Source organism: Crassostrea angulata, chromosome 2 (assembly GCF_025612915.1).
Source record: "Crassostrea angulata isolate pt1a10 chromosome 2, ASM2561291v2, whole genome shotgun sequence".
Taxonomy (NCBI): domain Eukaryota; kingdom Metazoa; phylum Mollusca; class Bivalvia; order Ostreida; family Ostreidae; genus Magallana; species Magallana angulata.
In genome coordinates this window covers 7,027,766-7,055,579 of record NC_069112.1, presented here as the reverse complement: position 1 = coordinate 7,055,579, position 27,814 = coordinate 7,027,766, and the positions used below count along the sequence as shown (strand labels likewise).

At 32.2% G+C, this 27,814-nt stretch overlaps 1 protein-coding gene across 1 annotated transcript; it reads right to left on the bottom strand.

Moving 5' to 3' along the window:
- Positions 1 to 462: 462 nt before the first annotated feature.
- On the bottom strand, positions 463 to 24,668 carry LOC128174928 (kunitz-type serine protease inhibitor 6-like). The gene is made up of 13 exons (XM_052840352.1): positions 24,547 to 24,668; positions 23,618 to 23,756; positions 22,936 to 23,019; positions 21,604 to 21,786; positions 16,441 to 16,492; positions 16,354 to 16,397; positions 13,708 to 13,874; positions 13,054 to 13,078; positions 5,214 to 5,314; positions 3,158 to 3,293; positions 2,334 to 2,420; positions 1,074 to 1,256; positions 463 to 811 (listed from the first exon to the last, which is right to left on the bottom strand). Exons 1-13 carry the CDS (start codon positions 24,583 to 24,585, stop codon positions 783 to 785), a joined length of 1,269 nt encoding a protein of 422 aa, XP_052696312.1. The 5' UTR covers positions 24,586 to 24,668; the 3' UTR covers positions 463 to 782.
- Between the last annotated feature and the right edge of the window lie 3,146 nt (positions 24,669 to 27,814).

The following is a 27,814-nucleotide window of genomic DNA, read 5'->3' as shown; positions in this document are numbered from 1 at the left end:
GCAATATTTTGCCAAGAAATGACTAAGTTTAAAAGCTGGTATTTTTTCGATAAATTATCAGAAATCAAAATCTTAGCAATATGCACACTTCTGATATTTGTACAATTGATCTGCAAAAGAACAACTTTCTATCTTGAAAACTGTACAATGAGGGTACCCTATATGCAATATTTTGCCAAGAAATGACTAAGTTTAAAAGCTGGTATTTTTTCGATAAATTATCAGAAATCAAAATCCTAGCAATATGCACACCTCTGATATATGTACAATTGATCTGCAAAAGACCAACTTCCTATCTTGAGAACTGTAGGAGGAGTTATCCGTACAATGAAGGTACCCTTTTTGGCAGCCGCCCGCCCGCCATTTTTACCATTTTAATAACCGGATTTTTCCGTTGGAAAACCCGGTTAAAAATCATCAGTCAGGATACGACCAAGTCGAGGATTAAATATGCTGACAAGGTCCTTGATTCAACCATAAAAGTACGAAAAGTTGACTTTAGACTGTTGATTGCCTGTTTTATTAACATTAGCTTACCTTGCTATGTTAGAAAATCTTACAAATCATCCTCTCAAAAACTAAAAGAGCGAAAGAGGCGCAATGTTTAACATAAGAACACATGTATGCACAAAATGAAGAGCCATTAAGAAAATAACAATCACTCTACTTTAGTGTATGAATATTTTGTTTGATCATTTTATATGTTTACATTTAACATTTAAGTTCTTTGTTTAGTTTGTATAGGTAAACCATTTGGCAGTAAAGTTTCTGATCACTCGTGCTCATATCCTTAGTCCATCACCTGGCCGGTCTGCAATGAATAAACATTATAATCATAATAGGATTAAAGGTCTACTTTTTCTAAGAAAAAAGGAGTATTTACATATAACAACAAATAGCAAAAAAAGAACATTAGCATATTTTACTTTTTGCGTAAAGTTTGTTCAAAATAAGTTTTAGTAAACAGGCATTGTGTCATGAAGTAACACATTTCTGCAATGCTTTATTTTACAGTTTTCGGACAAAAATCGGACACATCTACTTTTAGTTTTCATCTATTGAAAATAACTCACAACTATTTCGCCGGCAGCGGTTGGCACATTCGATCAACGTTTTGAAATTGTTTTGGTTTCCCCCGCATCCGCCATAGATAAAACTCTGACACCGATTGGTCACTCTGTTGTACCACCATCTTGGAATGGCTCCGAGGCAGAGTCCCCCATCCTCTGGCATAGAACAAATGTCTGTTGGTGGAGCTGTTATATAATGAAAATAAAAGGATGGTCACTGATCGAGAGGAAACTTCTCTTGAGTCCTCTTTACTTGGGCAGGGAACAAATGTCTCCATGTTGAACTATTTAAGGTATGAATTCAATATTTATTAGTTTTGTACGATATAAAATGGTTTGGGGCAATCTACGCGAAGCGGTTTATAAAAAAGTGTAAACTGTTCCAAACCATTTTATATCGTTTGAAACTAATAAATATTGAATTCATTTCTTATAATCTATTTTTTTGCTATCAATTGTTGATGAAAACAGTCATTTGATCTACAAAATGGCATCAAATTGAACAAAATTCAAACGTAACGTCAGGCGGATTGATACGTTTTTGACGTTAGTCTAACTATGACGTAGGCAACATTCATTTTACGATATAAAACACATTTTTCAACCAATCAGAAAGCGTGTCACAACCAGAATTAAATTACTATATTATATGAGAGAAATGTCATAGATCTTGAGGATGGTCTCTGGCTGAGGAAACTACCATTGTAACGGTTTTGACTTATTGTACATAGGATGAAGCCTAGTCATCAGAACTTTTACTGTATGTTATTGGTGAATGAATGACCACCGTCCGATACCATTCAATTATCAATCAGTTGAATGAATGGGACAGGAGCTTATTTGTTGAATATTTTGACAAATTAAACTTTGTCCCTTTGTACCTATGACAATGCTTTGTATGGTCATTGTTGGGCTTACAATTTTTTTTTTTACATATTTATTGGGCAAACTTAAACTTATTTATTATGTCCAGTTTTAGAGATTAACAAAAAACTCTGGGAAAATCTTGCTGACTTTAGCAACAAAACCATACTGTACAAATGGTCGTTTTCCGACTCTACTTATAGTAAGTTTATATTTATGAGGTAAATATTCGCGAATGGCCCCTTTTTTAAAGGTATACTATGGGAAATATGTTTATTAAATTTTCTTATAGGTACATACGACAAGAGGGTTTCAGAAATCCAGTTAATATGTTTGTTCGTGGAAGGAAGCTTTATGAAATTTACGACCACTGAGTAATGATTTCATTAAGATAAGTACCGTGTTTGATTGGGTTAGAATAATGTTCCTGGACTGGAGGCACACAAGACGTCCTACAGCCACACCCCTCAGAACAACACTTCTGGTCTTTAAAAGAATTATAGCCATGATGAGTGCATTTTAATGAATCAACACCAAAACATACACAGGATAAAGCTCTGTCATTCAGTCCACTGTTAACACTATGGTAACTGTAAGGTCTTGAAAGGTGACTGAAAGGCACAGATATGCCATTCAGTCAAATTTCAGCTACCTTTCTGTCACTTTTCAGTTGACTGGATGGCAGAGTTTCATCCTGTTGATATCAATTTAAAAGTTTTAATGCATACAGTTGTATGTATGAACAATATAGTTTATTGCTCTTAACGATATTAAATAATTGAAATAATTTCTTTTAGTGTGTAAAATATAAATGATTAGTGTACCTGAATTTAGAATTACATTTTGTATCTTTTATAATTTAAAATAACGACTATCAGATTTGTGTGTAACATATTATTGCAAATGCATTTGACATATCGCAAAAAAACAACAACAAAAAACAACACTTCACTTGGAATAAAAAAAAAAATGTATTCGGTGATAATTCCTCTATAACCTTTCTCCATATTAACAAAATAATTATTACTTTGCGTAAATTTCAGTAATTGTGTGTATACATTAATTTCATTAGTTTAATAGTGAGTAAACTAATACTCCAGAAAAATTGTTTTCTTACTGTGCAAAAAGAACTTAATTTAACTTCATATAAAATTCTATCCATAAAATGTGAAGTATTCCATTATAATAAATTTGAAGGTTAAATACAAATAAACCACACTTACTCTCTGGGCAATCCCTATCACTGTTACAGCGAATAAACTCCGGTCTACATTCACACGTGGTTATAATGGTGGACACCGGACACGTGCCTGCCTTACTTCGCCCAAGGCGATCTCTACGTGATGGCAGAGCACATGCCTTTAAATGATAACTTTAACTTTCAATCGGTTAATTAGCCATGTAGCAATGCACAGAGCATTTGTTCATTAACTATCGTAAACGTGCTGTTTTCAGCCCTACATTCAATATAATTTCTTTGCAATTAGATTTCAAATATTACACTTACATAACTTTCCTCTTTTTAAGCAAAGAAAAACATTCTTGAAAAAAAATCCCAACATGATTAAAAATACTCACACTCACACTAACAAAGAGGGTGACAATAACGAGTTTGGTTTCCATTTCAATTGCTCAGTTTGTTTTCACTATCAAATTTATATGCACACCTTTACTTTTTGTTTCACCAGCCTGTTTCAATGTAATTTGTCATCTTGTCAAATTGTTTTACGCACACTGGTAATCCACGAGAGATCTATTTTAGGAAAAACAGTTTTTGTTCACGTAGATGTCGGACAAATTTATAACCAAACGTTTTTACATATGAACATGCGTATCACAGTAAATAGCAGAAATAAAGGGAAGGATAAATGTCACTCATTAAAATATTGTTATATAACCGAGACTGAAAGATTACATTTAATGAAAAGTGCGCAATGGTTAAACATGAATTTGCGCATTCATTGCTCGATTAACTAATTACGATTTTAGGTAGTTATAGTGTGAAAATCATGTATTATTCCTATCATTGTCCCCTAAAAATGTAAAAGAAGTTGAAATTCAAAAAAAGATAACATTTTGAAATACATTTACTTAAGATTGATTACTGACTCAACGTTTAAACTTTCCGGGACGTAAATGTGTGTGACCTACTAAATAAATAGAAGTAAGTATGTGCTAGTTATAGAATATTCTTACCAGCCAATTGCTTGACTTTTCTCCTTTAACAATAGTTTTCACATTTCACATAAAAAGTAAGCCTTACTTCAATAAGACAATATAAACACAAAAATAAACCACTAAAACTTGCACGATAAATTCTGTTACGCCATTTCTAACATGTTTTACCTGAATGACCTTGACTTTTTTATATGCGCTGTCTGATCTTTTACTGCTGTTGTTATTATCTTTGATATTTTTTTATTTAATCGTTTGTTTTAGAATTATAGCTCTTTTTTATTTATTTAAGTACCGATCATGGTATCTATTTATTATTGGTCAAATGAAGAGACGTTTAAAATTTAATTTAATTTTTAATTGAGAAATCTTGACTTCACATGACTTACTATGTGTTTTTTAAATTCTTTTTTCAAATAACTCCTTTCGATAGTTAATTGCATTACAAATAACAAGAGAAAACAATACTGCCACAAGGTTTCAGTAAAGCATTTCTAACAGTCACCCGTTTTTGTAAACTTCAAACATGTTTGTATAATTCATCGTCTTTTCCTGTAATCGAGTTCTTTTTCATTAAGTAAAGTATGTCATTATTTTTTTTCGTAAACGAAAATTTATTAAACCCTTCGATTATCAAACTAATTTCTTTTACATTCAGAATAATGCACATATGTATCACCAGATACAAATGCAAAGCATATTGTTACATTTTGTAAGAGAAAAAATATCACAACCAAAGATATACAAAACACACATAATAAATAGTATTTGTTCCATGCCTCTATTGCAAGAGTAGATAGTTTTTTCATTTTGGTATTTTATTTTGAAAAAAAAATGAATTTGGTCTCACCAAAGAAATAAAGACAAATCGACATCATAATGACTATTTACTTTATTTGTACTGCGTAGTAATGAACTTGATGCATGTAAACAAGGAATCATGACACGATCAGGTGCCATGGAGGAGTGAGCATCCTCTGCTGACCGGATTCACCGCTCGTGTGCTCTTTATCGTAATCGGAGAGAAAATGGAAAAAAATCAAAATAATTAGGTATACAAATCATACACTGATTTGATATGGTTGATTACATGATAAGACTTACCTGGTCTGCTTGGTGTATGGACTTGGTTAACACAAGATTTTCTGCATCCACATCTCTGGTCACAACACTTTCGTCAGGAACACTATAAAAATATGTCATCTCTTAAAACACATAATTATCTTTTCATAACTAACGATTTTGCAACGCATATTAAAAAATAATTCATAATGAATATATCAGAAGATAAACAGATAACAAATACAATTATGATTCTGCAATAAAAAAAAAAGTGCATCAAAACATGAATGTCCTATCAACGAGAAAATAATAATCCAAAGTTAATAGTTTATAAAAGTAACGAAATATACTACTCATAGTGTTTCCTCTCAAGATAATAAAAAAAAGTTCAGAACAAGTGATATTCCTTGTCGCTGTTTAAGCGGTTTAAATCCGGTTTACACTAACACACAGTCATGATGGTGGAAACAGGCCCCACGACTGAAATAGAAAGCACGCAGAGCGCATGCCTGATAGAACGCATTGCTTTCATCTTTACTTTGGGATTAAAATAAAATATTATGATAATTCATTGGACAAATTCCGTGTTTTGATCAATAAATTGCAGGAAATGAATTATTAGCAATTCTTGTGCATGAAGACAATGGAAACAATAATCTAAAGTAGCAGTAGTAGAAAATTGATACTTAAACATTCGGTCTTAAAGTCTATATAGTTTTTAGTTTTAGAATATAAATGAGTGGTAACACACTCACAAAGTTAAAAACATTTGACTCCTATTTAATAAACTGTTTTGGAATTGTTGTGACAGTCATCATATTAGCTTACAGTGTATATACAGGTTACTAGGGGGCTTTGTTTTTTATACATAAAATGTGTTCCAAATATAATGTATTACAATGTCATTCGTTAAAATATATTGCTGCTTAAAGCTATTCATTTAAAAATAAAGTTACCTTAAGGCATAAATTGTTGATTCTAGATAAAGGATATAAAGTAATTCATTGTAGCAATTTGGCGTATGACATGTTTTTCCACAGGGGAAGCCCCGTATGTTTAACAAACCGTATTATAAAACCACGATCCGGACTTGAGTGGTTCACTTCGTCATTTGCAACGACATGTGTTATTGCACCGTGAAAAAAAGGCGTTTTAGCTGCTGTCCGACCGCCTTTACTTCCAAAACTATCAATATAAGAGCACTTGGGTTTCTTTTTGGTCCTAGAAAACGGAAATATTGTAATAATTTATATTAAGGTAATAGATAGTTATTTAGTTTACTTTAATTTTATACTTTACAACACAGAATTAGTTATTTATTTTTTGTGTATATAATTTTGTACAACTGTTACATGCATCGTTATCTGTTACTTATCTGCTGCATTTTGATAATTTTTATTAAATTAAAGCATACAATTGGTTTTTATTTTACTTATTCATAGAAGCCCTGAGGGTAGTAATTGAGATTCGTAATTTCCATTGGTTGAGGGGCATTTCTGTCAATTTTTTGTTCTGCTCAGAAAGAGATCGATTTTTAGCAAGTTGATAGGTAAGAATTGGTCAAAGACGTATTCTTAGATTTGCCTGAATTGTTTACACAAAAGCTATAATTTATCTATAATTTATCTATAATTTATCTATAAAAGACTTTAGTACATCGTCAAGTTAACTTCTTTTATATTCCACTTTTTAAATTTTCTATTCATTTTTAGTTTCTCAAATGTAATTGAACCCCTGGCCTAGGGCCAATGCATTTCACAATTTTATAATAAGGCTTCATTGACTTCATAACTATGCATTTTGTGTGTTTTTTCAAATATATATTTGAATTAGGGAGATGATTTTCATAGAATTTTTGTATTTTCACTATTCTGACGTATTGGTCCTTCCCTAGATCCTGAACCCCTGACCCAGGGGCTTTGAATTATACAATAATTGTAGAGTGCTTCATCCCCTTTAAAACCATCAATTTATTTTCTTTAAAGATAAAAAAAATTATGATTTAATATATATTAGTGATGATATTATCATAAGGTATATTTGACCCCTTATCAGATATATTTTATTATAGAAAATTTTCCTATTTTCTACATATTGTATCTTTATATTGTAATTGTGTTTCAAACTATTTCAGGAACAAAATGCACAAAAAGTAACTAATATCTTTTGTCACTATAAAACCCATTTCGCCGCAAGGAAATACTTTCTTTCACTTGATAATCAGTTTCGTAAATATTCACACTTATCATGGCGACGAGCGAAATATCTATCTAGTTAAGGTCAAACAAATTTTACGTAACAAATCACTTTTCAATTAGAAATTTCTTTTGATGTTTGATCTACTCAATTAGTGTCAGGTCATCGGATTAAGCCCCTTTGTCTGAACCCACGCTATACTATCCTTTTGTCAAGAGGCCCTCGCAAGGGAATCCTATCTTATTTTTATTGATACAAGAAGTAATTAACCTATAATGTACCTCACCTGGACTAAGTCGATTTTTGTCCCAAGATCCCAGCGCGTCACTTTATGCTGGACCCTTGTGGAATAAATATCTTGATTGTATATCGACTCCATTTATCAATTACAGGTAGGACATTATTTTATATACATTTTTATATGCATTTTTACTACAACTATTCGTCTTTTTAAAGGGTAAAACGTTCAACTTTTCCTGTCATTGAATTTTACAATGTCTTGAAATTACATTTATATACATGTATATTACATGCTTTGATAAGAAAATATTGTTAGCCAAATATATTAACTTGAATGTTTATTTTCTCAATCATTTTATGTTCATAATCATTTTCCCATCTGTTCTAATATGTTGTTATTTGATTTATTTTTGATTCTCTTTCTTATCAATAATTACTATTCCCCGCTTCTCACTTTGATAATTGCTAAAGCGTCTTCCGGAATTACCACGTGATTGGTTCTAAATTTAGTCATTGTTTATACTTCCGCCCAAGAGGAAATGCGGGTTTTACAAATATATTACACTAAGAGAATGCGTGTCTCATTAACAAATCCAATCGATCGTTCTTAAATTATAATGTAAGTGTTTAACATGTTTATTTTTATCTACGCTTTCTTTTATTTGAACTTAAGATCTATATTTAACTTTAATCACTTTACGTCTTTATTTCGGCTCGTCAACATAGCCGAGTACACGTGTACTCGCGCTAAGTATAGGTTCGTAGCTTACTACTACATTTAAATAAACATGGTTGACTTTTCAATAATTATGGTCCTCATCATAGCCAAGCGATCTCTCCATTTTAGTTAATTTTCCCCTTATTTTAATTTTTATTTATAATCATATGATATAGCTATGTACTTATAAAACACAGATTTAATGTGGTCAATATTCACTTAGCATGTGTATATGTTACAATTGTGTAAGAGTATGCAAAGACTCATTTTTATTGTGGTCCTTTTCATGTTGCATCTCTATACATATTTTGTAAAGACTCGTTGTTTAGTACTTTGTTTTATTTGTCATCACTTTTATCATTTGTTTATAATTGACTTTATGCTGGACCCTTGTGGAATAAATATCTTTATTGTATATCGACTCCATTTATCAATTACAGAAAACCAACCTTAATAACCTCAACCCTAAGCACGAAACCTTTTTCGTGACAAATGGTGGAGAATCCGGGTAGTTTTACGGTGGTAGGGAAATTCTTCTGAATCTGCATCGGTCGTGTGCAGTACGAACCGGGTGAGGGAATGTTGGCGTAAAAGGAACAAATTATAAGGCTGAGGCGCGCTGTGGGCCGTAAGTTAAAAACGAAGGTTATGTCTGCCGTATTCCCAAGGGTCCACCAATATGCAATTCCAGAGAAGTAAAACCAAGTGATGAAGGATTCCGTATTTATTATCAATCGAATTTAAAAGATGAACAATAACAAACAAATAAGCGACACAGACGGAAGTGGCCGGTAATGCGTCAGGCCTCCGAACTGAAGATTGACAAATACAATTCAGTATATATAAGAATCTAAACAATGATTAAAAGTGACAATTTGATGACATCAAATGAATTGAGTGAAAGATTCACAGGTATTAGGTAATATGATTAACTCAATGAGTCTTTGATGGCCAGGCCATGAAAGGCATATAATTACGCAATGTTGTTTCAAGAGATTAGCAGTTCTTGGGAGAAACATCTGTCTGATTTGTAATAACAATTAAATAAAGAGTCTGCCAAGTGTCAATGGCTGGTTCACTTTGTAAACATTAAATTCTAAGAATATATGACAAAATAAATGTTGTATTTGAAAAGTGAAGTCCGAAATAAAGATAATTATAGAACAGTCAATTTTGCACTGTGATAATATCCCCCCGCTCCGGTAAAACACGTCCTCGTGTTTGGAAAGAACTGTCAGCGGTAGAAATGTCCGTTCCGGTAGTGTCCGTTGTAACCGTTGCTATGGTGGGGGTATAACTGGTTTCGCAAGTCACAGATTTCTTTGCGATGTTGAGATATGACTTGTTTTAAATCAAAATTTGTTTGATGTAAATCTTCGATTTCTTCCATTTGATGTTGAATAGTTTGATCTTGGCGATAAATATCATCACGAAGGTCATCTATGATATGTTGTTGCTCGGATAAAGAATATTCTAAATCGGTATTTCGAATGTTCAAGTCAGAGATGTCTTCTTCTTGGTCCTGAGAAATATGAAGTTGGTGATGATTTTTCTGGATTAGCGCTTGAATTTCTTCGGATGCCATTTTGTTTATTTCATTGGATGCGTCCAGTTTTGTCTGTAGCTGTCTTATTTCTTCTCGGGAATTCTCTTGAATCGCGTGCATTCTGAGTCTGGTCGAATTTAACTCCTTTTGCATTTTATTGAACTGGGTAATCAATCCTAAAAAGTTGTCCTGTGAATCTTTAAGAGATTGTTTTGTTTGGGCAAGTTCGTGTTTAAGAACAGCCGAATAGTCCATCAAATTACGAAGGGCCGAATTTCTGACGTTGTAGAACGGAAGCTCCTTCAGATGTTGTTTTTGTTGGGAATACTCTTGGATCCTGTATTTACCACGTACCTGGTTCGATGTTGATTTCTTTGCTCTGTGAAAGGTGCAGGTTCTGGCGAAGTGTCCAGGCATGCGACATCTGAAGCAAGAGTTGTTGAACCAGGGTCTATGTTGTTTGGAATTTTGGTGAAAGGTCCAAGACATCCAAGCTGGCCGAAATCGATAAGTGTCCATCGTAGTAGGGGAACTCGCTTGCTGGTTAGGTACGGGATCTAGCTACTGCAAGGTATATGCAGCAGCCCCGGGCGGTATATTTGACCCCTTATCAGATATATTTTATTATAGAAAATTTTCCTATTTTCTACATATTGTATCTTTATATTGTAATTGTGTTTCAAACTATTTCAGGAACAAAATGCACAAAAAGTAACTAATATCTTTTGTCACTATAAAACCCATTTCGCCGCAAGGAAATACTTTCTTTCACTTGATAATCAGTTTCGTAAATATTCACACTTATCATGGCGACGAGCGAAATATCTATCTAGTTAAGGTCAAACAAATTTTACGTAACAAATCACTTTTCAATTAGAAATTTCTTTTGATGTTTGATCTACTCAATTAGTGTCAGGTCATCGGATTAAGCCCCTTTGTCTGAACCCACGCTATACTATCCTTTTGTCAAGAGGCCCTCGCAAGGGAATCCTATCTTATTTTTATTGATACAAGAAGTAATTAACCTATAATGTACCTCACCTGGACTAAGTCGATTTTTGTCCCAAGATCCCAGCGCGTCACTTTATGCTGGACCCTTGTGGAATAAATATCTTGATTGTATATCGACTCCATTTATCAATTACAGGTAGGACATTATTTTATATACATTTTTATATGCATTTTTACTACAACTATTCGTCTTTTTAAAGGGTAAAACGTTCAACTTTTCCTGTCATTGAATTTTACAATGTCTTGAAATTACATTTATATACATGTATATTACATGCTTTGATAAGAAAATATTGTTAGCCAAATATATTAACTTGAATGTTTATTTTCTCAATCATTTTATGTTCATAATCATTTTCCCATCTGTTCTAATATGTTGTTATTTGATTTATTTTTGATTCTCTTTCTTATCAATAATTACTATTCCCCGCTTCTCACTTTGATAATTGCTAAAGCGTCTTCCGGAATTACCACGTGATTGGTTCTAAATTTAGTCATTGTTTATACTTCCGCCCAAGAGGAAATGCGGGTTTTACAAATATATTACACTAAGAGAATGCGTGTCTCATTAACAAATCCAATCGATCGTTCTTAAATTATAATGTAAGTGTTTAACATGTTTATTTTTATCTACGCTTTCTTTTATTTGAACTTAAGATCTATATTTAACTTTAATCACTTTACGTCTTTATTTCGGCTCGTCAACATAGCCGAGTACACGTGTACTCGCGCTAAGTATAGGTTCGTAGCTTACTACTACATTTAAATAAACATGGTTGACTTTTCAATAATTATGGTCCTCATCATAGCCAAGCGATCTCTCCATTTTAGTTAATTTTCCCCTTATTTTAATTTTTATTTATAATCATATGATATAGCTATGTACTTATAAAACACAGATTCAATGTGGTCAATATTCACTTAGCATGTGTATATGTTACAATTGTGTAAGAGTATGCAAAGACTCATTTTTATTGTGGTCCTTTTCATGTTGCATCTCTATACATATTTTGTAAAGACTCGTTGTTTAGTACTTTGTTTTATTTGTCATCACTTTTATCATTTGTTTATAATTGACTTTATGCTGGACCCTTGTGGAATAAATATCTTTATTGTATATCGACTCCATTTATCAATTACAGAAAACCAACCTTAATAACCTCAACCCTAAGCACGAAACCTTTTTCGTGACAATATTATCAAACTATCTGAGCCCTAGGGCCTGAACACTAAACGCAAGGTCCATGAACTTAACAATTTTATAAAAGGGCTTCACATAGCATTAACTAAGCATTCAGTTTTTATCAAATATATATTGGAACATAGCGGGAGATTTAATACTCTGTTATAATAGTATAATAATATGACCGTTTTAGATGTACGCTAGGGCCTGATCCCGTGACCAAGAAGCCACGAATTTTACAGATTTCGTAGAGTGTTTCACGGACAACATAAACATGCATTTAGTTTTTTTTTAATCACGAATGTGGAAGTAGAAAAGACGATTTTTAAAAGTTTGGCATTTTGTAGTAAAGTCATCAATTTTATAATTTAGATTTATCTTTTTAGAGATTATCACCACAAAATGGCAACATTTGGCCTGATACCTTTAAAGAAGAATTAAATAAAAAATTGATAGCCGATGACAAACAGACGCACGACGGCGGGCAAAAGTGATATCAATACGTCACTTGAGTGTAGATCGTTCTTAAAATGAAAGGCTTAACAGCTCTGATTTTACGTTTGTGTTTGCCTTTTTAAAATCACGATATGATTAAAGATATAAAATTTGACTAGAGATCTGAATATTATTAATATCATTAGAATATACCGATATGTTTTATGTCATGATAGAAATTTCGATATTGAGAACATGAAATAATTGTTAATACTCCCTTAATTGAATACCAAATTTTTAAAGAGAAGTCGACAATACATGTATATCATTTATAGTTATATATTTTTTTTTGTTTAATTAATTATATAATGTATAATTGACTTTATTTCAATAAGTAAGATCCTCTCTTTAGATATTCTTTCTCTACCTCGCAAAAGGAACGGATTTGTTCCTATCAAAATAATAAACAAATTGACATCATATTGATTATTGAAATTTATAACTTGCAGAAACATTCATTCAAAACATAATGACATGTTCGTGATGTGTTTACCTCCCTGGTTTTCATCCTGTGCGAGCTTAAATGAATAAAATACGTCATTACTTCCTGTATAAAGACTTCATAGAAGAACGAAAGATTAAATTTATTAAAAAGAGCTACTACGAATTCATTTCACTTGGTTTTTTATCCAGTTATTCTAAGATGAATTGATCCATTCCGGCCAACACAGATTATATCGCTGTTACATGTATACCCTCGCTCCAAAGGAAAAGAGATATACTTTTTTTTTACACATCTGTGCCTGCCCATCCTTAACAGACTTTTGTCTCATTTTCCTCAGGAATCAAAAGTTGCGGATTCTTAAATTTTTAATACAGTCGTTGTTTAGATAAGCAATAAGGTTGGATATTTTTCTTTTTATAACGGAACAGATGTCAATTTCATGTTTTATGACAATTTGTTTATTTGTAGATTGAATTTCAGAGAAGATTTTCGTCACATCTTTCTCGGCAACTATTAATTGCATGTCGTCCTGCAGTAATAATGAGAAGATTTATGTTTGAAACTGTCGACTTATTCACATCAGACAGGAGGTATTACTAATTAAATAAGCTTACTACTTTCTTATTTGTTATTTTACCATAGCAGAAAATCAAGTTGAATTCAAACCGGGTATATATATATAAATGTCTTACAACTACTGACTCTTTTGCAGCGTTCGCATTGCCTTTTTGTCCTAAAATTATTTCCATTTCCCCCACATCCTCCGTACATAAATTTCTCGCACTTTTTGGTTCTTCTGTTGTACCACCATCTTCGGAATCCTGCTCTACATGGTCCCACCACTTTTGGCAGGTAACAACTCTTGCTTCCTGAAACAAAGATAATGCAGAGGACATTAGAATAAAAACGATTCGTTCTATTTAAGATGGGGAGATAAAAGTGAACAGTTATAATAATGTCAAACAAACGAAATTATTTACAAATAATTTGGTTTTAATATTAATTTGCTTAAAGTACAATTTTTAAAGTCTAACTGAAATAAAAATGCTACATGGACATAAATGTCATCATTAGGTATAATGCTCTTTTTCACTGAAAATTACTTAATACAAATTATCAGTATTCAATTTTTTAACGTAGTCAATAAATGAAGGCAATTTTTTCTCATCCTGCCGTAAAAAGTTGAAATGAATATGTAATATAATTGTACCATGTAAGGATTGTATTCAACCATGAATAAGCGTAGAAATAAGTCAAAACTATTTTTGTATATACTGGCATGGCAATAAATGAAAAAGGCTCAAAGAAATCAAATGTAGTTGATTTAGTGATAACATACACTTGGTTTGCCTCGTTAATGGACTGTTGTGTAGTAATTTAGTGATAACATTTACCTGGTTTATGATCTGTTGTGTAATAAAGTTACTGATAACATTTTCATGGTTTATGGTCTGTTGTGTAATTAAGTTAGTGTAACATTTACCTAGTTAATGGAATGTAGTGTTGTTGAGTTAGTGAAAACATGTGTAGTAATTTAGTGATGACATTTAGCTGGTTTGCCTGTATGATGTCCTGCAGTTTAGTCAAGTTTGTGATAAAGTTTACCTGGTTTATGGACTGTAGTGTAGTTAAGTTAGTGATAACATTTACCTGGTTTATGGTCTGTTGTGTAATTAAGTTAGTGATAACATTTCCATGTATTAATGGTCTGTTGTGTAAAAAAGTTAGTGATAACATTTACCTAGTTAATGGAATGTAGTGTTGTTGAGTTTGTGACAACATTTACCTGGTTTATGGACTGCTGTGTAGTTGAGTGAGTGATTACATTTATTACATTAATGGACTGTAGTGTAGTTGAGTGAGTGATTACATTTATTATATTAATGGACTGTAGTGTAGTTGAGTCAGTGATTACATTTATTATATTAATGGACTGTAGTGTAGTTGAGTCAGTGAAAACATTTACCTGGCTAATGGAGTGTAGTGTAGTTGAGTTAGCGATAAAATTTATCTTATTTTTGGACTGTAGTGTAGTTGAGTGAGTGATAACATTCACCAGGTGTATGGGCTGTTGTGTAGTTGAGTTAGTGATAACATTTACCTGGTCTGCCTGGTTTCCGGACTGGGTTCACACACCTCCGTCGACACCCACACACCTGGTCACAGCACTTTTGTCCTAAATGCATAATTGCGAAATTGTAAACTTAAAGCTGCTTGGTCCGATCTTATATCAAATTTTATGCACGCTTTTAAACGATGGCTATGCTTAGTATATGTATAATAATAGACATTGCAGTAGTTTTACCTGTCAATTATGCCAAATTTCAATGAAGAAAAATACGTACAAAATTTGTTAACAAAACAAACGACATTAAAAGGTACCGCGTTATTTCGCCTCATGATAAATTTCACCCCTGACGACGAGACGGGTATGGCTGTATTACGAATTTGACATCGCTTTAAATAAAGGTCGAAATGATCAGACAAATTACAAATAAACATGTGTACGTTCTGTTCGCTAATATTTCTAAAGTTTGCTTTCTTTACAATCGATGCATAGCATGTGGGTTGAATAACCCCAATCATTCGGGGGACGAAACCAAGCTGTTTCCTTTTCTAAACATTCCCGTGATGCATTTTGGTTTGTTTTTTCGTTTGCCCAAAGAGAAATTATTTTATTTACTTTGAATATTTCTAACTTTGAAAGGAGACTGATTCTGCTGGTGTAAATAGGAGAAAGTCCATAACTTTCTAAGATAAATGATTTGTATGGAAAAAAATTTGATACTGTAATTACAAAAAAATCGGACCAAGCAGCTTTAATTGACTTTTAGTTTAGAGTATTTAATGCTCATGATAATTTTTAGACCTTATAAATCACCATTAGAAAAAAAGATCTATATAAAGATATAGGAAAGTATTCAAATTTCAAAGCTTAAACATCTGAATGTTTCCTAACTAAATAAAAGTTTATAGATTGATACATAGTTTTTTTATAGAATGAAACAGATATGACATTTAAAGTGTTGACAACTCAGCCTCTTTAATACAGAAAAAAAAGATAATGCATTTGAGAGAAAAGCAAATAATCGATTAGAACAGTGCTCTGCAGTGAAAAAATGCGAATCAGACAAATTTCCTCTACGTCAAACGTATTGATTTGCTGATGTCAACAGTTATGTAACGTTCACAATTAAGGTGTGAAAAATTTACTTCCAAAATTATTAATTATTTGTTCAAGAAAAGAAGCTTTGTTTAATGAGAAGTGAAAAAGATCAAAAATATATTATTTGATGTTTTTTTTTCTTTTCCTACAACGGAATATATAAACGTCTGAACAGAACTTACTGCCTGGACATTCTCGGTCATTGTTACAGCGGTTTAACTCCGGTCTACAATCGCAAGAAGTGATTATTTTTTTCGCAGGACACGCACCTATCTTCGGTCGCCCAGGACGAGGAGGTGGTCGAACATTTTGAGCGCATGCCTGAAAAAAAAAAACGGTATTCATTATCGCTTCAACATTTACAAAAATATTCCCACTTGATAATCTCTGACAAAATTCTTAGATCGTATTTCATGTTTTCACTAAAAATCATTGCATAAAATGTAATAAACTGTTAAATAATGCAGTGTAGTTTAACGTTAAACAGAAAGAAAACATGAAAAGTTGCATACAAGAAAAAAAAATATCTTATCATGGTTTTGAAGTAAAGGACTATGTGCGGTATGGTCAAATATCTGCCCCCGATTTTAACCAATTTTTAAATAGTATCGTATAAAAATAAAATCTTCACAAATTATTGTATAGAGGATTCCTATAACTATAATAATGATTTTAGTCATCATTGCTCTTTCGCTGTGTATCTATGACGTCACCTAAATGGCCCAATTCCCGCAAATTTGCAAACAAATGAAAATATTCTCATTTTTGCTCTATATTTTGCATTCGGAAGTATAGAGCGCAGGTCTGCTCAAGTGCGATTTTAACATATGTTTTTCTTCAGATAGTTATACACATTATACTAAAATATGGTACTTGAGCAAGCCTGCGCTCGATGTTTCCCAGTCGAAAAACCATCGGAAAACACCCATATTTTGCTACAAAACATCAATTTATCAAAATAATGCAATATTCATGACGTCTTTTCTACATTATGACGTCACTGTGGTGATAACCTTTTACACCTTTATTTCCAATATGATTTTAACTATCTTTCACCTTATTTTAAAGCTCTTTCTAAAACTTTGATTTTGGGGGGCAAAAATTGCATAAAACCGCACTTAGTCCTTTATTCTTTTTAAAATATAAAGGCATAAGGTTTTTTTATTATTGTATAAAAATAAGTTATTTACACAGACGATAAAACACAAAACTAATAGTTTTACTCCCATCTCTTCAGCTTTTCTCCAACTGAGGTGGAAGTATGATAAATAGGCTTATATACAGGGATCCTGCAAACTTTCCCCAGAAAACCTGTTACAAATATTATTCATCAAGTTGTCATTTGGTAACATCATCTCTCAAACCTATCAATTTCAAGAAAAGAAAATATTCTAAAGCATCAGTTTAGTACTAGATTACGGATTTATTATAATTCATGATACCGATATGACGCATGACTTTTGACACACGTGTCCATGAGGGGTATTTCAATGTTTACAAACCGTGTTATAAAATGCGCTTCGCACTTTAGTGGCTGGCCTCGTTATTAACAACTGGATTTGGTGCACCATAAACCAGAGGCGTTGTTTATGGCTGTCTAACATCTGACCGACTTTTACACCAACGCACCTGATTGTAATAATTGGTTAATCTCCTGCTAGGTGGCTGTCAATTATTTATATCTGTTGATTTTTTTTCGTTATTTTCTGACAACGATAAATACAGAGGGGTGGTTTCTAAAAAAAAAGTTCGTCTGCTATTTTCAATGAACGGTAAATCATTGTTAACTTATATAGAAAATATATATTTCTTTCCCCCAATAATATATATGCACTCTTATTCCGCCTATACAGATGCAAAGAAAATGAATCTAACATTAAATTGTTATTTTTCTGTTCCGTTTTCAAAAAATCGCTGACGAAACTTTGTCGAGAAGAATAATAATAATAAAACAAAACGAAAACAATAGGTCTTTTCGACCGAAAGTCGAAAAGCCCTAATGAATCTTTTCGTGGTTGTGAATTATTTACATCTGTTGATTTGTTTTCGTTATTTACAACGATAAATGAAGAATTACTAATTAACAAAATTTTAATTTAAACCACTGTAGGAGAAAAAATATACAAAAATGATATATAGTCTCAAATAAGAACGAAATTGATAATTTCGGTCGGAGCGTGCTCAGATCTATCAAAAAGCCCTTCGGGCTTCATATGATTTTACCACGACCCGACAAAATGTTCACCTCAGAATACTCAAAGAATGATTCCTTAAAGGGGAAGGAAACTAAAATTATGTTGTACAATAAATCAATTAATTATCATCTACTATAATTGTAAATCGTATTATTTTCATTAAAAACCCCGGAACAATGAATAAATCAAGAAAATCGATCGCTTAATTTAAATTTCCCGCCGCCCTTTAATCTATGACGTCACACCATCTATTCTGGTAGTAAATCATGATATTCGCTGTAAATGAAAAGTTCTGGAAAATTTGAATCAATATTGATTTGAGACCGTTATTTTACCTTTGCAAACTACAAACGGAGCATGTTTGTTGAAATCTAAAAGCGGAGGTTAGTGTCGGAGAAATCTCCGCGTTAATGTGGAAATTCAACAGATGCCAAGTATCATAGAAAATGTCTGCCGTCGTTATTTCGACATGGTAATTCCGACTTTAAAGAATGAATTTTAAACATCCCGATTACAATTATAACATTTATTCAGTTAGCGAAGAACTTGACTTGGAATAAAAAAAAAAAATAATCGAGGTCGTTTTCAACTTTGAATGATAGCAGATGAACAGCTGTCATTTACTTATGAAAATGCATATATTTATTCATACAATGATACATGTATTTATTCTTTAGATTGACGTGTGAACTCATACATTATCAATTTTGTTTAGTCGAATTTTTTTTGAGTAACAGAAAGGCATAAACAAGCGTTAGTTTGTATACGTAAACCAAACCGGAATAGATGGTGTGACGTCAAAATAGTTAATTTTTTTGGTTTTTAATACAAAAGAGTTCTACATCATGTCAGCCTCCAGTAAATACGATTTCTCCAACTTCACACGTTCATTAAAGCTTAATTACGTATTTTATTTCCAAAACAGCATGACCACATGTGATGATTTACACAACTTTATTGAAATAAATATATTATGTTTATGACTTTCCTTCCCCTTTAAGAAAGTATAGATCTCTGCATCGCTACGTTGATATATGACAATATATAATGCATACATATTACCGGTTTGTCAAATATTGCAAAACATCTACAGGGAGTGATTAAAACGATACGCACTAAAATAATGTATCCATGGTATTCAAAAAATATATTATAAATCAACCTGCATCTAATATCTTTACTCGTAAACAATTGTCCACATTTGTGTATTATAACTCCATTAATGCTTTATAAAGACAAGCCACTGATTTATTTTCAAAATAATAGACATTTTCATAGGTTCTCATTTCAGTGTAGTTGCTGTACAAAGCTGCTTGAATTGATTTCAAAATACTGGTGTGTTTTATCAATACAATTTATGCTGATTTTGACTTTTTGACGACAAATACGGTGTCACTTATTTAATCATTATTTTGATCATCATTTTCATTAATTTTACATATCCATGACAAAATATAAATTAAAAAATACAGGGTCTTTAAAGATTGCGAAAAAAAAATTATTACAAAGGTATTTTCATTACCGGACGAAAAAGCAGTCTATCCATTTTGTTAAAGACGCACGATGACGGACGAAAACCGATAGCAATAGGTCACCTGAGTGACTAAACATTTTGAAGATACTTATAATGTAAGATTTTACACCTCTGATGTGACGATTGTGTTTGTTTATTTTTAATCAAGTCTTAACTAAAGAAACAAACTTTGATTACAAATATAAATAATTCATTATGAGTATCGTTAAAATATACTGTAATTGCGTAATGCTTATAATTGTCATAATTGACATTTTGATATGGAGTACATAAAGAGTTGTAAATAATTCCTTGATTTGATTCCAAATAAATAAAGACAAATCCACAATAAATGAGTTTTTCCTGTTTTAAAGAAGTAAGAGGCACTCCCTTTATATTTTACCTCGCTACAGGAAAGCATTTTTTTGTCCTATCAAAATAATAAACAAACAGACATTATATTGATTATGTATTTCTTTTGAAATTTAATACATCTAGATAGAACATAACTTTTAACATAAATTATCCAAAACATCATGTCATGTCCTTGATGTGGTTTACCTCCCTGGTCTTGATCCTGGCCGATCTGAGATAAATAAAATAAGTCATTACTCATTGTATGAAGATTCCATTGAAGTACGCTAGAGATTTAAATCAGTAAATTGAGCTACTATGAATTCATTTTACTGTTTTTGTGATCGGCTTTGGCCGAACACAGTTGTGTCCATATGAGGCATCCGGAAAATTTAACTATTTGCGCACGCATTGCGCCTTGCATTATTTTATTTACTATGCAATGACAACCTTATTTAAATCTTTAATTAGACGTACATTACTAAAACGGTAATCTTATCCGTTTACCCTGAAAATAAAACATTTAAAGAGTTACATACATAATGATTCAAATTTCTCACAAATGCGTAGGAATATTAGTCGAAAGTGTAATTCGCCTACTAAAAGTAAAGCTCATTCATGCCTTGCCATTTCGGAAATCAATAAAACAGTGCTATACATAGTTCACTTCAATGTTGCGTATTTTATATAAACAGAGCTGACCAATGATATTTCATGCCGATCATTCCTTCAAAAGGAAAACCTGTTTCAATTATGCTAAGATGAATTAATCCATACCGGACAACAGAAATTTTAACGCTGTTATACCCTCGCTCCAAAGGAGAAGAGATATACTTTTTTTACACTTGTGTACCTGCCTGTCCGTAACAGTTTTCTGTCGTATTTTCCTCAAATATCATAAATTGCAGATGCATGAATTTTTAATACACTCGTTGTTCAGATGAACAATATGGTAAGATTAATTTCTGGTTTTTTTTATTTATGCGGTATAAATGGTGGGATTTATATTTTTTTGAAAAAATCGATGTCAACTTCACTTTAAACTTCGACCCATTCGCATCAGACCGAAGGTATAACTAACATAATTGGCTTACTAGTATCTAGTTTTGATATTATGCGATAGTAGCAAATCAAGTTCAATTTAAATCTGGTAAATATAAAAATGTCTTACAGCCCCCTTCACACACTCCAATTTACTCATCCCCCTTTTAGTCTTGGATAGGCGTGATTTTTGGTTTACATACTTTTTCTCATACTACATTTTGCTTAAAACAAAATACTCAAAGCTGGAATTATGTACTTAATCTAAATTCATATATGCTTTGACAGTGATATGATTAAAAAAAAATAAATTACAAAAAATGTCTTACAACTACTGGCTCGTTTGCAGCGCTGTTCGCATTGTCGTTTTGTCCTAAAATTGTTTCCATTTCCCCCACATCCACCGTAGATAAATGTCTCGCATTGTTTGGTTCGTCTGTTGTACCACCATCTTTGGATTGCTGCTCTACAAGGTCCCACCTCTTTTGGCTGGTAACATGATATGTGTTTTCCTTTAACATAGATTGTGCAGGAAACATTAGAACAAAACGATTTATTCTATAAAATATACGAAGACGAAATTGATAAGTTATAACTTCAAGAAATTTTTTTATAAACAAGACCAATTATTGTTTTATCTATAAATAATTTGGTTTCAATATTAATTGCTTAATGTTTTATTTTAAGTCAATATGATGTTGATTTGTCTTTATTATTTTGGTAAGAACAAGAATTCATTTTTTTCCTTCCTGATATAAATATAAAAAGTAGACCCCTATCTAATCTAGCATCATTCATACCACAACAGAAGACAATGAACCAATATTTTTATAAGGTGTGTTTTGTAAGTCTTACGGCATGACATTTTTTCTCTTATTAAATGTAAACATACGCTTAAAATTCGTATCTGGTCAAACAGAACTTGATTGACATTCGAAGGATTTGATAAAGGTTCGTTTTCAAAGTATAATTTTTAAAGTCTTACTGAAATAAAAATGCTTCACGAACATGTATGTCATCTTTAGCTGTAATTTTTACTTAAATTTACGTAAGTTTTATAGATTATTAGTATTCATTTTTAGTTGCAACGTTGTCAATGGCCTAGGCATTTTATAAGCATCTTATCCTACCGAAAAACAAATTGTAATAAATATGTATTACATGTGATAGGTGTAAAAATAAGTCCCAACTATTTTTATGACATGACAAAAAATGAAAAAGGGCCCATAGAAATCAAATATACTTGATTTAGTGATAACATTTACCTAATTTTCTTGGGTAAATGATTTGTAGTTTAATAGTTACAACTTATGCCTGGTTTATGGACTGTTGTATAGTTATTTAGTGATAGCATTTACCTGGTCTATGGACTGTTGTATAGTTATTTAGTGATAGCATTTACCTGGTCTATGGACTGTTGTATAGTTATTCAGTGAAAACATTTACCTGATCTATGGAATATTGTGTAGTAAATTAGAAATACCATCTACATGTACGTGGTTTTTCTGGTATATATACTGTTGTGTAGTTATTTAGTGATAACATTTACCTGGTGTACATGTATGGACATAATTATAAATCTGTAGGCCAATACCATTTACATGTACGTGGGTTATTCTGGTTTATAGACTGAAGTGTAATTATTTAGTAATAACATTTACCTGGTCTGTCCGGTCTGTCTGGTCTACTGACTGGGTTCACACACCTCCGTCGACACCCACACCCTTGGTCACAGCACTTTTGTCCTAAAAATGCAATTTTGCGACTTTGTAAACGTAACTTACTCCTAATCAGGACTTTTTTATGGTCATGATCATTTTTAGACCATATGAATCTCGCTTTGAAGAAGAAGCTCCATAAAAAAATATAGGAAAGTATTCAAATTTCAAAGCTGAAACATCTGAATGTTTCTTTACATAATAAAAGTTTATAGATTGAAACATAGTTTCTAAACATTTAGTTAAATATAATAGTTGAAATGTTGACTACCCAGTCTCTTTAATAAGGAAAGAGAAGATGATGCATGAATGTTTAAAGCAAATTATCTATCTATAATTATCTATTATCTATAAGAATCCATAATTAGCTATAAGAATGGTGATACACAGTAAGGAAATGTAAATTACAAATTGTTTCTACGTCAACCGTATCGATTTGCTGATGTCAACAATTCTAACGCTCACAAATAAGGTGTTTGAAGTTTACATTGAAATCGTTGATCAATTGCTGATTAATAATTATCTTTTTTAATAAGGTTTTTTGATAAGTGAAAATGATTAGAAATATTTTGGTTTTTTTCTTTTCCTACAGCGGAATATACAGACACGTCTAAACAGAACTTACTGCCTGGACATTCTCGGTCATTGTTACAGCGGTTAAACTCCGGTCTACACTCGCAAGTAGTGATTATTTTAGACGCCCGACACGCGCCAGGCTTCGGTCGTCCGGGACGAATAGGTGGTCGAACATATTGAGCGCAAGCCTGAAAAAAAACCCAATCATTGTTCGAACTAGATAGGACTGTTTAAAAACTCCGAGTATTCGAGATATCGAGGGTAAAATACTGGCTTTGATATTTATGCCTCCTCTAAAGAAGGGAGAAAGGGGCTTGGGGGCTTTTTGCTTTGCTGCTGTCCGTCCGACTGTATTGAAATAAAATTTGGTATACATATTTATTATTGTAATATCTAGGTCAAAGTCGATTTTGGGTACGATCGAGAAATTTTCAATAGATTTATGCCCCTTGGACTTTTTAAAATTCCTCTCGTTTTCAGTTTCCGTACATTTTCTTTGCAGAGGTTGTACGAATTGAAATGAAATTTGGTATACCCATTTATCAAATTTATATATAGGTCAATTTCGATTTTGGGTACGTTCGAGTAATTTTCGACAGAGTTATGCCCCTTTGACCTAGAAAAATTCCAATTAATTGCAGTTTCCGTTCATTTTATTCGTAATTGTTTCCAATGGAAGGGGGAGGGGGGGGGGGGCATAAGTGTTTCACAAACATCTCTTGATACAATTATATTCTTGCTTGATAATATTTTTGATCATTTTTGAACGTATTCCATGTTTTCACTCAAAATCATTGCAATAAATGTAGTAAACTGTTTAACGTTATAATGTACTTTTATGTTACACAGAAAAAAAAAATTAAAAGTTGCAAACCAGAAAAAAACGACATCTTATCATGGTTTCGATGTCAATTTTGAATTCAAAATATAAAGGCATCATATATATTTATTATCGAATTAAAAAAATCAGCTACTTACACTGACGATGAAACACAAAACTAAGAGTTTTACTCCCATCTTTTCAGCTTTTTCCCACCTGTTGTGCAAGTATGATAAATTTCCGCTTATATACAGGGATTTTGCAAATTTCCCCCCAGAAAACCTGTTACAAATATAATCCTGAAGTTGTCATTTGGTAACAAACCTATTAATTTAAAATAAAACATATCTAGAAGCATCAGTTTAAGAACTAGATCACGGATGTATTATAATTCATGATATCAAAATGACGCATGACTTTTGACACAATTGCCCATGAGGGGCATTGCAATGTCTACATACCGTGTTATAAAATTGCGCTTTGCACTTTAGTGGTTGACCTTGTTATTAACAACAGGATTTAGTGCACAATAAACCAGAGGCGTTGTTTACGGCTGTCTTACATCAACGCACCTAATTATGATAATTGGTAATTCCCCTTCCATGTGGCTGTCATTTATTTAGATCTGTTGCTTTGCATATTTAAACAAAGGTAAATAAAGGTGTTTGTCAGAAAAGAATTTATCCGCCACTACCAACGATCAGGAAGTAAAGGTCTTGTTTTATAAAATTATTTAATTTTACTAATGTCACATATAACATACAATATCGTGGACTGATACAGATAATACACATGTATATATTACTTTCCCCTAAGAACACAACTGCACTTCAACATGCAAAGAAAACGTACCTGTTCGTCATTTTTCACCTTCAAATTTTTAAAAATTTTCCCTAAGATATATAATTTTGATTACTTTAAAACAAAAAGAATCCATTATACTACATTTTACCAAGGTTTTTCTTTCATTTGTTTTAGGACAAGCGGTATAAGAATTATGTCAATAATACTATAATATGTTACCATTGATATATACTGTTTTTGTCTGTTTTTTTTTCTTTTTCAGGACGGATATTTCACTAAAATCTAAATAAAATTGTTAAATTGTTCTTTTTTCACATTAATGCTGGAGTTATCCACCTTGACCTGAAACAATAACTTTTCCAATCTCGATCAACATTAATATTCTACTGACTGAAGAACGAGGAAAAATTTAATACATCATTTCATGTTTATTCAAAAAACATTTATATATATAACAACAAATGCTATTTGATATGCGTTATCAATATGAAACAAATATTTCTGCATTTTTTTGAAAGAGTTAAATGTTTAATATACATTTAAAATATTCACTTTTTAAATCACTCTCGAATATCCTCTGTGGTAAATCCTTGGAATTCTACATCGGTGTTGTCTTCGAATAGACGATTTATATGCAGCTCAGATAACAGGATGTCACCATAGAATTCGTCATCGCTATCACTATGGGCAACTTCCTCAGGCACCATGGCTTGAGATTCACTATCGGTAGATTAAGAAGGTCCTGACACCAAATCACTGTAAAAAGCGTTCGCCTCGGATTCGGCGTTGTTGTTGCTGATTGCGCACTTCTTGAAGGAATGGCATATAATGTCTGTGGCACCGAGTCCCAGTCTTCACTTGTCCATCCGACGATTACAATGTAGCTGTGCCTTCTCAGATTTTCTCCCGCCGTAATTCCTTCTCTCCGTTGATCATCTATTCGGCCCATAGCTCGCGCATCTTTGTTTCTAATGGCATATTCAGGGACACGCCCAGTGGCTGTAAAACTAAACAGGTCGAGACCACTAGATTTTGTGACGTCGGCATAAATTTGCATACAAAATTAGGTATCTGTTTTTTTTTATTGCCAAACCAATCAGGTGAATGAGTTGCAAGGCATTGTGGGCTACTACAAGTTTCAGTGTATACAAAGCTTTCTGAAAAATATATTACCATTTTGAATTGCCCTTTGGAAACTCAATTTCAATTATTTTTTATAATTAATGAAATAAACATGGAAAATCATGTCTGTTCTTTCATTTCTATGCTCACATTTGAAAAATATTGCCTATGAGGCCTTATATCAACCCATCTTAATATCTCATTGTCAAAGTTCAAAAGAGATGTACGCCCTATTATATAAGAAGCAGTGAGTACGTTTTTCTCGTGATGTCCCAGGTTTGGGACAACATTTATTAGTAGAATTTTGAAGTTTCTTCAGGGACACTCATCAGAATGCTTAGTGTACAAATACTACTTGATACATACAATTGTAACTTGTACGTCGGTATTTGTATATTTGTGCATTTCTACTATCGTGGCTATTTGTGTATGTAAAAAACGTACAATCACCTGCATTTATTAATGGTGTACAATAATTAAGTCACCAATAAACAATTAGGTAGTTTTTCCTTATCAAAATTTGCTTGTACTTGTATGCGTATGTATACCAGTCTATTGATACTGATCGATCTTTGAAGCAACAATTGATAAATTAAAACAACAGTATTTTTCAATGTGAGCATGGAACAATGTCTACGGTAAGTAATCTTTCTAAACTAAAAAATCAAGTTGTACGAATTTCCCCGCAAGCAATTGAATATTGTGTATAAAACAGCCACAAACCACGTGTATGTGTTGAAAAGTAAACACGTTGTAGACCGTCATGCTTTGCGAGTCATTCACAGGATTGGAGAACCTTTTTGATGTAAATATTGTCATATGTTAAATAATGCTATCCATATAAGGTAGTGTACCCGACCTGCTAAAGTGAGTGCAACTTCTGGGAGTTGCCTTTGTCGATTACAAAGGATTTTTTTTACTTTATACCCTTTATGGAATATTAACATCAAATATGTTTGTTAATGCATTATTTACAAACAAAATATGCACATAGAATAAGAAATAAATACTTAAAATCGATAAACAACGAAAGGAATGCTACACGTCGGCAAGGAGGTTCAGATGTGCGATCGGGTGTCACGGATTCGAAGGGATTATATAACAAGTATCTGTGTGACGGTGCCTATTTAAGAGCGGTGTTTAGCTTTAATGCTTTATTGAGACAAACCACTGATATTAAAAAAAAAACAATAGACATTTTCATAGGTTATCATATCAGTGAAGTTGCTGTACAAAACTTCATGAATTGATTTCGAAATACGGGTGCGTTTTAGCAATAAAAGCTGTGCTGGTTTTGATTTTTTGACGACAGATACGGTTTCACTTATTTAATCATTATGTTAATAACGATTTTTATTAATTAGACATATCCATGACGAAATATTTAAATAAATTAATTCATTTTTAAAGTAAGATCAATTTCTTAGATATTTTGCCTCACTACAAGAAAGCATTTGTTTCTATCATAATGATAAACAAACTGACATCATAATGATTATG